General features: G+C 37.2%; 1 protein-coding gene and 1 long non-coding RNA gene across 2 annotated transcripts in view; both read left to right on the plus strand.

The window, feature by feature from the left end:
* The first annotated feature begins 3,193 nt into the window (after window positions 1-3,193).
* On the plus strand, window positions 3,194-10,084 carry LOC123772631 (uncharacterized). The gene is made up of 5 exons (XM_069321042.1): window positions 3,194-3,710; window positions 8,468-8,557; window positions 8,663-8,780; window positions 9,083-9,226; window positions 9,318-10,084. Exons 2-5 carry the CDS (start codon window positions 8,468-8,470, stop codon window positions 9,443-9,445), a joined length of 480 nt encoding a protein of 159 aa, XP_069177143.1. The 5' UTR covers window positions 3,194-3,710; the 3' UTR covers window positions 9,446-10,084.
* Window positions 10,085-10,118: 34 nt separating this feature from the next.
* Window positions 10,119-11,772, plus strand: part of LOC138362351 (uncharacterized) — a 1,712-nt gene continuing 58 nt past the window's right edge. The window contains exons 1-3 of the long non-coding RNA XR_011227600.1: window positions 10,119-10,332; window positions 10,774-10,893; window positions 11,217-11,772. The exon at window positions 11,217-11,772 is cut by the window's right edge and continues 58 nt beyond it. This is a non-coding gene — a long non-coding RNA (uncharacterized lncRNA). The remainder of the gene's footprint in view (window positions 10,333-10,773; window positions 10,894-11,216) is intronic.

Here is an 11,772-nt window from a genome sequence, read left to right on the forward strand (position 1 = left end):
CTGCAAACAGGATGGTATTGTGTCTACTATACCAACTATAGCTAGGATGGGTATATTGTCCACTACCACCTGTTAGGTGGGTAAGGGGTCCAATACCACCCACAGGATGGGTATGAGAGTCACATCCACCCACAGGATGAGTATGGGGATCACATCCACCCACAGGATGGGTATGGGGTCCAATACCACCCACAGAATGAGTATGGCGTCCACTACATCCCACAGGATGGGTATGGGGCTCCAACCACCCATAGAATGGGTATGGGGCTCCAACCACCCATAGAATGGGTATGGGGCTCCAACCACCCATAGAATGGGCATGGGGTCCAATAACACCCACTGGATGTGCATATGGCGTCCATTGTCGAGCTCGAAAACCGCAGCATTCATCTCAGAACCATGCCTATTTCACGCAGATTTCTTAATAAACGTAAGTGTTTTATATGTCACAAGAAAAATAGAAATATAAGCTTCATTCTAAATACCTTACCATGGGTATATTTAAATTTAAATGTATTTTTATAATAGCCGAGCTCCGACCTCGGACAGATCGATCGACCGTGCAACTCTTTATTTATTTATTTATTTATGCATATACAAGAATGTACATTGGGAATGTGAGGATACATAATATGGTAATTACAGTCTTGTAAAGCCACTAGTACGCGCAGCGTTTCGGGCAGGTCCTTAATCTAAGAAAATTTTAAGAAGGTAAATACTTGCAAAATTTATAGACAAAAAAATGATAACAGTTACGTGGAATGAAAAAAATAAGATGAGAGAAAATTGTAGGTACAGTATATTAAAGCACATAGGTAGCTAAGATTGATTGCAATGACAACTTGAATGGTAGTTGACAAAAATTGGTAGGCACAATACAGCATAAACAGTATAAGATTGATAGCAATGACAGCTTGAATGGTAGTTGACAAAAATTGGTAGTCACAATACAGCATATGGCTAGCACATAAAAGACAGCAATGAACACAATGATAAGGTTGTTTGATATTACATAAAAATTAGGAGATTGGGTAACACTAGGTACAGAGCAAATTTAAAGCTCAGTGTAGGAAACTAAGAAGATGAAATTAGGTACTTTTTGGTTTTGCTTTTAAATAAGGCAAAAGTTTTACCATTTTTCAATTCACTAGGGAGTGAGTTCCATAGACTAGGTCCCTTAATTTGCATAGAGTGTTTACACAGATTAAGTTTGACCCTGGGGATATCAAAGAGATATTTATTTCTGGTGTGGTGATAATGGGTCCTATTACATCTGTCAAGGGAGAGTTTCAGAGCATGGTCTGCATTTAAGAACAGGGTTTTGTAAGTGTAGTTGACACAAGAGAATGTGTGGAGGGAGTTAATATTTAGCAAGTTTAGGGATTTAAACAAGGGAGCTGAGTGTTGTCTGAAAGCAGAGTTAGTTATTATTCTGATAGCAGATTTTTGCTGTGTGATGATGGGCTTAAGGTGGTTTGCAGTGGTAGACCCCCATGCACAGATACCATAATTAAGATAGGGGTAGATTAGTGCATAATATAGCGAGAGGAGAGCAGAGTTAGGAACATAATATCTGATTTTGGAGAGTATACCAACTGTCTTAGAGACTTTCTTAGTTATGTGTTGAATGTGGGTGCTGAAGTTGAGTCTCTTGTCTAGGAATAGGCCAAGAAACTTGCCATCATTTTTATTACTGATGTTAATGTTGTCTATCTGTAGCTGAATTGCATTTGATGATTTGCTTTCTCTCAGAACAATGTTTATTTCACGTGAATTCGTTAATAAACATATATGTTTTATATGTCTCAAGAAAGGCAGACATATAAGCTTCACTTTAAACACTTTACCATAGACATATTTAAAGTTCTAATGAAGATACATGTATTTTAAAAATTACGGAGCTCCCACCCCGTACAGACTTAACGACAGAGCAACACTCTCTCAGATCAATGTTTATTTCACGTAAATTCGTTAATAAACACAAATGTTTTATATGTCTTAAGCAAGATAGAAATAAGAGCTTCATTTTCAATACATTACAATAGACATATTTATAGCTCAAGTGAAGATACATATGTTTTTATAGTAGCGCTCAGTAGCTTGTCGGGCATGGAGTGCAGACGCCTACGCACTTGCCGATATATTGTATAATTAACAAAGATACGCTAATAAAGCCTAAAATCTTATATGCCTCCAGAAAGACCGAGATATGAACATTATTATGATTGCACCAAATGAAATACATCATGTTCGAGAACAAAGATATATCAATTTTAAAATAAGTTTCGACTCTTGCTCGGGCGAGAGAGATGGGGCGACTCTCGTCCCATCTATTGGGGATTCTGTCCCCTAAATACCCAAAGCTACTCAAACCCCCGTAGCATTATTTAAGTAATGAAGTAATATGGTATATTTACTCACTATAATGTGGGTGTTGAATGCAGAACATGAGAAAACATATATTTACTCCAAACTAATGTAATTTCAATATGAAATAAGTAGCATCAAAGGAAGTCGACGCTCCAAGTGTCAATGTTGTGGAGCGACTTATCCAAGATATATCGTTGTTTGGAAAGTGTTTGTTGGCACATCCAGTTGTCGCACTTCTCTGCACAAATTATCACAAATTTAAATTATAATGTTAAGAAGTAGAATACATATTTTTAATAAAATCTAACATAACTAGCCAGAAAACATTTAACATTTATTAAAAATATATGTTTGGAAGTTAAATCGACTTCATGGGACAATAGTTTTGTTAAATTACAAAAAAAAAAAAAAAAATATATACTCGTTATTCGTTGACATGCGTTCGTTACTTAAACTACCATGTACTGTACTTATATAAAATCTCCCATCCCAGCAAACACAGAACGTTTGTGGACGTTTTTAAATGGTCCCACAAAGGTAATACTGTAACTTTTGACATAAATACGTATATCTGACGTTCTTAAAACCAAAGGATATAACTAAAAACATATATTCTTGAGACACAATTTTTTAAGATTTATGTAAAAATTTAAAAATAATAGTAAATGCTATGGAATTATAATGTTTTCATGCTTTATATTTAAGAATAAATAATTTTCAGTCAACATTTAGTTTTTTTTGTTTACTTTCTGTAAAGCTATCCAATTTACGTTCTTATAACATAAATATAACATTTATATGACGTCAGTATAACGTTATTTACACGACATCATTACGTTATTATGATGTTATATTAACGTATAATTCCTGTGTGAAAACCAGAATATATATTGAACTTTATGTTTTAAACCTTGTAAAGTTATCATAAAACTTGGAATAAGACGGTAAGCATGCTTTACTTATGAAAATATACAAACAAATCAACAAAAACATTTTAACATAAAAACATGAACAACATGAATAAAAACATGAATGAATTTGTAAAGAATTTTTTAATTTGAGTTAAACTAAATACAAACTTAATATGTTTTGCTAACGCAAAAATATATTCCCGAGGTATTGTAATTGCAAATAAATATTTAATACAATTATTTGTATCATTTTTTTTATTTTAGATTTCCGTATTGCTTGATAATATATAATAGCGTTTAGATAATGCTAGCGCTGGACATTCTTTAGGCTCGTTGCATGTTGTGGTAGTCGCCGCCATTTTAAAACCGTGTCGAGAGGGACTGCTGTTGGCTTATCCACAAAATCCTGCTGCATCTTCAATAGTTAAGGTAACTGTTTTCTTTTATTTGCTCTTAGACATGTGTAGTATATATATAAGCTTGTGGTGGTAGGCTGGATGGTGTGTTGATGGCCCTGGCTGGAGGTGTGTTGATGGTGGTGTTGTGTTGATGGCCCTGGCTAGAGGTGTGTTGATGGTGGTGTTGAGTTGATGGCCCTGGCTGGAGGTGTGTTGATGGTGGTGTTGTGTTGATGGCCCTGGCTAGAGGTGTGTTGATGGTGGTGTTGAGTTGATGGCCCTGGAGGCGTGTTGGGGGCCCTGGAGGTGTGTTGATGGCCCTGGAGACGTGTTGGTGGCCCTGGAGACGTGTTGGTGGCCCTGGAGGTGTGTTGGTGGCCCTGGAGGTGTGTTGGTGGCCCTGGAGGTGTGTTGGTGGCCCTGGAGGTGTGTTGGTGGCCCTGGCTGGAGGTGTGTTGATGGTGGTGTTGTGTTGATGGCCCTGGAGGCGTGTTGATGGCCCTGGAGGTGTGTTGGTGGCCCTGGAGGTGTGTTGGTGGCCCTGGCTGGAGGTGTGTTGATGGTGGTGTTGTGTTGATGGCCCTGGAGGCGTGTTGATGGCCCTGGAGGTGTGTTGGTGGCCCTGGAGGTGTGTTGGTGGCCCTGGAGGTGTGTTGGTGGCCCTGGAGGTGTGTTGGTGGCCCTGGAGGTGTGTTGGTGGCCCTGGAGGTGTGTTGGTGGCCCTGGAGGTGTGTTGGTGGCCCTGGCTGGAGGTGTGTTGATGGTGGTGTTGTGTTGATGGCCCTGGAGGCGTGTTGATGGCCCTGGAGGCGTGTTGATGGCCCTGGAGGCGTGTTGATGGCCCTGGAGGTGTGTTGGTGGCCCTGGAGGTGTGTTGGTGGCCCTGGAGGTGTGTTGGTGGCCCTGGCTGGAGGTGTGTTGATGGTGGTGTTGTGTTGATGGCCCTGGAGGCGTGTTGATGGCCCTGGAGGTGTGTTGGTGGCCCTGGAGGTGTGTTGGTGGCCCTGGAGGTGTGTTGATGGCCCTGGAGGTGTGTTGGTGGCCCTGGAGGTGTGTTGATGGCCCTGGAGGTGTGTTGGTGGCCCTGGAGGTGTGTTGATGGCCCTGGAGACGTGTTGGTGGCCCTGGAGGTGTGTTGGTGGCCCTGGAGGTGTGTTGGTGGCCCTGGAGGTGTGTTGGTGGCCCTGGAGGTGTGTTGGTGGCCCTGGAGGTGTGTTGGTGGCCCTGGAGGTGTGTTGGTGGCCCTGGCTGGAGGTGTGTTGATGGTGGTGTTGTGTTGATGGCCCTGGAGGCGTGTTGATGGCCCTGGAGGTGTGTTGGTGGCCCTGGAGGTGTGTTGGTGGCCCTGGAGGTGTGTTGGTGGCCCTGGCTGGAGGTGTGTTGATGGTGGTGTTGTGTTGATGGCCCTGGAGGCGTGTTGATGGCCCTGGAGGTGTGTTGGTGGCCCTGGAGGTGTGTTGGTGGCCCTGGAGGTGTGTTGGTGGCCCTGGCTGGAGGTGTGTTGATGGTGGTGTTGTGTTGATGGCCCTGGAGGCGTGTTGATGGCCCTGGAGGTGTGTTGGTGGCCCTAGCTGGAGGTGTGTTGATGGCCCGATATATATATATATATATATATATATATATATATATATATATATATATATATATATATATATATATATTTATATATATATATTATGAATATCAGAGGTCCCAGGACATTGGACCCAGGACAATTATTGTGCATGTGTAGTATGTATATTTATGTAGTATATTTGGCATATTTTTTGGCATTTAGTTAATGCCAGTTAGTGGCATGTCTCTGCACCGTTTCCAGTTTGTTGATATGCTTCTTAAGATATGGGCACCATACAACTGCTGCATACTCCAACTTTGGTCTAACAAAAATTGTGAACAATTTCAAAATTTCTGTTGAAGAAATCCTGTTTCCTAGTTCTGCATCTGTTTTGGTATAACACCTCCTTTTTTTCACACCTCTATTTTTTACATTCATCAATGTTTCGGTACGTGCAATAGTATGTATTGTTTCATTGCAGATAACAGCATTTAAATTTTGTTTGTTTCTTAGACTTAGACTCGTACTACCAAGTTGCTGTTGGCAATTGGATAATTTTGTTATGAAGTCATTTGTTATTTTTTCCCCTATAGTAATTTATGCTTTTGATCTCAATTAGTTTTATATCCTAGCTTTTTAATTTTTTCCCCTTATATATTGCCATCTTATCTGTCTGCTTTACATGGCTTAAGCAGAGTCATGTCTGCTTAAGCCTTTGTTATTTTACTAATTTACCTGTTTTAATTATTATTTGTTTTCAAAGTTTAGTTTACCCCATTTTATTTGCTTTTTGCAGTACAGTACTTTACTAATAATCTTGTAATAGTAATTGGTAATGTAGCACTTGGCCTTTCTCCTTCAGAATGTATGCACACATTATAGAAAAAAGAAGAGAATACCACACAAGATGGCAGCGTATGTCACGGGCCAAAAAGCGACGCCTAAAAGAACAGGCGTCCCAGCGTGGCAAAAATGAAAATAGTGATGAGGTTGAGATTCAGTTGTTGAATCAGGATCCTTTGGCCAATGTTACAACAAACAGCATAGGCGATGACCATGCTGCTTTGTCATCTAATTCAGAACCTAATATTGGTGGTGGAGCCAATGAAGATGCATCATCTCTGGAAAGTCAGAGAGAGAGAGATTGGACTTGGGACATGATTGATGAGCATGACCCAATATCATCAGAGTCAGAGAGCAGTGGTGATGAGGATGATAAATCATTATCAGATGTATTGTTAGTATGGGTTAATAAATATGGCATAACACACAATGCCATTGATAATTTATTAAAAAAATTGAGAAAACAGGGACATGCTGACTTGCCAAAAACAGCTCGTTCGTTACTGAATACAGTTAAACATATACCTACTGAGACTAAATCAGGCATGATGTATATCTACTTTGGGTTAGAGGAGGAAATGTTGAAAACTTTAAGGCTGTATCCTAAATCAACAATAAGAGATTTGGCAGAAATATCTTTAATTTGCAACATTGATGGTTTGCCAATATTTAGAAGTAAAAATGAAAGTTTATGGCCTGTTCTTTGTGCTATCAATAATGTCAAACCTATAAGAGTTTTCCCAGTAGTCCTCACATACGGAAGCTCTAAACCTAGTGATTTAGATTTTTTAAATGAATTCATTCAGGATTTGAAAAAAATTATGCACTATGGATTTAAAAATGATGACAAAACATTGCCAGTAAAACTAAAAGGAGTCATATGTGATGCCCCAGCAAAAGCAATGGTGAAGGCAATCAAACTCCACTCTGGCTACTTTGGGTGTGGTAGATGTACCCAAGAGGGTGTTTGGAATGGAAGAATGACTTATCAACAAGTGAAAAATTTACAACTCATAACAGATGAAGATTTTCGTAATCAATCTAATTCTCAACATCACCATGGTAGATCACCATTCTGTGACTTAAATATAAATATGGTGAGTACTTTTCCCATAGACTATATGCATCAGATATGTCTTGGGGTTATGAAAAGGTTACTTCTTGCCTGGATACGAAATAAAAACGTAAAATTATGTGCTCGCCAAGTTGATGAAATTAGTCAGCGTCTAATTCAACTAACACAATTTGTGCCTATGCACTTTGCACGTAAACCTCGAAGTCTTTCAGAGGTTGATAGATGGAAAGCGACTGAATACAGGCAACTCCTTCTCTACACCGGTAAGATTGTACTGAAGGGAATCTTACCCAAAGAATTGTATGACCATTTCCTGACTCTGAGTGTAGCCATTTCTATTCTTGTATCACCTAAATTGATTCAGTTAAATTACAGCCAATATGCACATGATCTTTTGCTGTACTTTGTGTTAAAGGCTCGTGAGCTGTATGGTAAGGATTTTTTAGTGTACAATGTACACTGCCTAACACACATATCCTCTGATGCCAAAGAGTTTGGTAGTTTGGACAGATGTTCAGCATTTCCATTTGAAAATTACCTGCAGCAGGTTAAGAATATGGTTCGATCAAGTAAAAACCCTCTTGTTCAAATTGCAAAGAGGCTGAAAGAGATGCAGCATGCTCAAAGGATTTATACACCAAATACAGAACATAAAATATATACCAAGGCACCAAACAATGCCTATTTGCTGAATAATGAAACTTGCTGCCAAGTTTTGGACACTGTCAGTGACACCGATGAAAATGGAGACAGCATGTTCCTTTGCAGGGTATATTCGAGAAGTATACCTCTCTTTGAGAAACCTTGTAACTCCAAATTAATTGGAGCATTTAAGGTTCTTACTAGGAATTCATCCATGAAGGTGATTCCAGCAAGAAAACTAAACCGCACAGGTATGATGATCGAGACAGAAAGCGCAAATACTTTTCTGTCAATACAACATGACTTATGACAAGTACGTATTTAAATACTGTATCCATGCTTTAATAATAGTTTGAACTAATATTGTAAGTTAATGAGATTCACAATTTTGTTTTTTATTAAAGCTATTATCTTTTGACCAATATTTACCTGTTTAAAAATCCCATTACCCTGTATTTCATGAAAATTATTAATATTTTGAGAGCACATTAAGAGATAAAACTGTATTAAGCCTTTTAGTCCATACATGGCAGCTACTGTTTATACCAACCGAAAATCATTTACAAATGTGGCTAATCTATGATTGACACAATCAAGTAAATCTATTACCAACTTTATGCTAATTTCTTTTTTTGGGGAGAACAACCCTTAATAAGATTTTTCAATTTTGTAGATGACATCTGAAAAGCGGTATGCAGTGGTAGGCTTCAATGATCGTAGTGTGGGTATCATCTCCACAACCTGGATTGAAAAATCTGATGATGTAAGCATTACTTTGAAACTAAAAAATTGCATATATTGAGTTGCTTTAAAAATATTCCAAATTAGTGCTAAAATTAGCATGTAACAGTTTATTTCGACTTTTCAGGAAAAAATATTGTGCTGGTGGCCACAGAGCAGGCATACAGTTAGTGCCCAAAAGCACGAAAAGCCAGACACGACAAATTGGCGAGTGCATGTCGTATCAACAATCCTATCAACAACTGGTAGGTATTAAATTTATAATTATTAAGATTTAAGATACAAGACACCTATTCATTCATTCACCATAACTTTAACACTGCAGACAAAAACAGCATTATAATTATATTTTAATCACAAGATGGGTTTCCTCATAGCTACTTAAGACTTTTGTGCCCCAGTTATAAGTTCCAAATCATGTACGTCGTTTTATTAAACATCTCTTTAGGAAGCTGATTTAAGTTATTTCTTAGTGTTCACTACTCTACTAGGTAACGATAAATATATATCTCGCTGATATATTACTAATTATATTCAATTATTACAGATGATTTTGACGTTGCAAAACGAAGATGCTTAGCTGCGGAAGACACTTCAAATGTCGAAACTGAAGACGATATGGGCTATCCTCGACAACGAAAAAGGAAACCATGCTTCAAATATGAAGAAGAGAATTCCGAGAATAACAAACGTAAGCATTGATAACCTACTACAGTAATTTAAAAAAAAATTGCAACTTGAAAAATGCCATTCAATACATTAAGCAATTTAAATAATTTCAGGCAATCATCACTCGTCTCAATCCAAGAAGAAGTGTTCGCCATCTTCATATGAGAATACACCTTCAAAAGAAATAAGTCCTCCGCAAATACCATATTATTCTGGTATATTAAGTGAATGTAAGGATTAGTAGTAAATAACATTAAAAGTTCTAAATTGATATTTAACCATGCTTCCTTTGTTTGGTTATTTATGCTTTTGGTTTAAAAAAAACTAAAAACTGCTCTAAACTTAGTTCTTGCTGTTTTTTTTTTTTTTTTTGTTTAATTCCTTCTGGAAGTACTAGAAGCTTTGAGTAATTTTTATGCTTATCTGGAATTTCTGTATAGAAATATGTGTTTATTTCTAATTGTTTAATATTAAGTATATTATTCTTTTATGTGCATATGGGGTCTAGTGAACTTTTCCCACTTTGTCTAGCAGGTGCTTTTCACTTGTCACAGTTCAGGGAAATTTTGGTTTTCCTTTGATCTAGTCACTAGAAACAAGCAGGTTTGTTATTACTTTTCTTTTTGTTTGTCCCTTACGTGTTAATTTGTCCTTTATCTTACCTTTACCTTACGTGTTAATTTGTCCCTTACCTTAAGTTAATTTTTAAAATATGTATCTCATATTGACCCCCACCTCTCTCATGTTAGTTCAAACTATATTAAAGTCTTAAAAATATATTTTGGTTAACAAGTGTTTGAAATAAGCATAACTCCTTTTCAGCTAATAGAACAGTCCTACAAAAGCCGTCTCCAGTGAAGACTACACTTCACAATACACCTTCAACGGCATCAGTATTTCCTCATGAAGGTAATAAGTTAATTTTTAAAATGTGTATTTCATGTTGACCCCCACCTCTCTCATGTTAGTTCAAACTATATTAAAGTCTTAAAAATATTATTTGGTTAAAAAGTGTTTGAAATAAACATAACTCCTTTTCAGCTAATAGAACAGTCCTACAAAAGCAGTCTCCAGTGAAGACTACACTTCACAATACACCGTTGACGCCATCAGTATTTCTTCATGAAGGTAATAAGTAATTATTTAAAATATATATCATGTTGACCCACTCTCTCATGTTGACCCTCATTCTCTCTCTCATGTTGACCTCCCTTTTCTCATGTTGAAATTTGTTTTGTTAATTTTGTTCTGTCACCTCTTCTTATTCTGTGTGTATGTGTCTGTCTGTCTCTGTATGTCTCTCTATCTTTCTTTTCTTTCTTTTTCTTTATTTATTTCTTTCTTTTCTTTTTTCTTCTCTTCTCATGTTGGCCCTCCTCTCTCTCATGATAACCCCCCCCCCCCTCTCTGATGTTGGCTCACCCTCTTTCTGATGTTGGGTAGTTTAAATGTGATGTAGACATATAGTATAACTTATAATATTAGTATGCAGTAGTAAAAGCTCATGAAATTTGTTGATTATACAGTACAGTAGTTAGATTTTAATAGCTAAATCTTGCAATCTTAAAGACAATGAGCTGGTCACGCCAAGTACTTCAGTCGTTAGGACTCCAAGGTCAAGGAATTTATTCGACCCAAAGTCACCAGACAAGAACGATGGGAGTTTGAAAGAAATGATGCAGAATATGAGTAAGTTTTGAAAGTTTAATTAATTTATTCTGTAGCCTATAACCTATATGTACCCTATGGGTAATAGGCATAAGTTTCATGTTCAAGTAGACTGCAAACTGAGCAGGTTAGATTGCTGAATTTGCTTCCAATTATATAAGCAGTTTCATAATTACTAAGAAATTATCCCATTATCTATCACATCAGTCATAGCCTACTTTTTGGGTGCTTTCTCAGTGTCAGTTATTTTAAAATATACTTTATAATGCTTTTATTTTAAATGTACATTCAAGATATGTAATATAATAGCATGTACACTTTCTATATACTGTATAAATTTCCAGGTAACATGTTGCAGGCCATATACACTGAAGTGAATGAACTGAAAAGTGATGTGAATGAACTGAAAAGTGATGTGAAGATATTGAAAGCAACTTTGACTACAAAAGAAACAGACAAGATCATAGAAGATCTAATACCAAATCCTATTGCTGCAGAAGGTGATCTTAATGTTCTCAATAGGAAGTTAGCGGAATCGAGTTTCAGAACAAAATTTGTAAGTGGTATTTTAACAGTAATGTTTCCTTCAATTTTTCATCTTAAATATTACAGATATTTGCTAATTTTCTAATTAAAATTTTTTGATAGTTCATGCAGAAAAGATAAAATTGCTAAATAATAAGAATAATGATATAATCTTGTTTATATAGGATAGGATAAAATATAACACTTATGTATTTGTAAATTATGTAATATTAACACAGAGTCTTTCACACTCTCCTGAGTGCTTTCTCAAGGTCTTGAGTGTATGGTTAGGATGAGGCTTACATTTCAACGACTATATTTCTCTTGCTAATTTTGTTAGTCGTTGAGATGTATCTCTTCATAACACACACACTT

Source organism: Procambarus clarkii, chromosome 8, assembly GCF_040958095.1.
Source record: "Procambarus clarkii isolate CNS0578487 chromosome 8, FALCON_Pclarkii_2.0, whole genome shotgun sequence".
Taxonomy (NCBI): domain Eukaryota; kingdom Metazoa; phylum Arthropoda; class Malacostraca; order Decapoda; family Cambaridae; genus Procambarus; species Procambarus clarkii.

Excerpts from the sequence above, each read along its gene's own strand:
- LOC123772631 (XM_069321042.1), top strand. The coding sequence starts at position 8,468 with ATGACATCTGAAAAGCGGTATGCAGTGGTAGGCTTCAATGATCGTAGT. Across the intron at positions 8,558-8,662 it reads GGATTGAAAAATCTGATGAT|GAAAAAATATTGTGCTGGTG; the intron begins GTAAGCATTACT and ends TCGACTTTTCAG. Across the intron at positions 8,781-9,082 it reads AACAATCCTATCAACAACTG|ATGATTTTGACGTTGCAAAA; the intron begins GTAGGTATTAAA and ends CAATTATTACAG.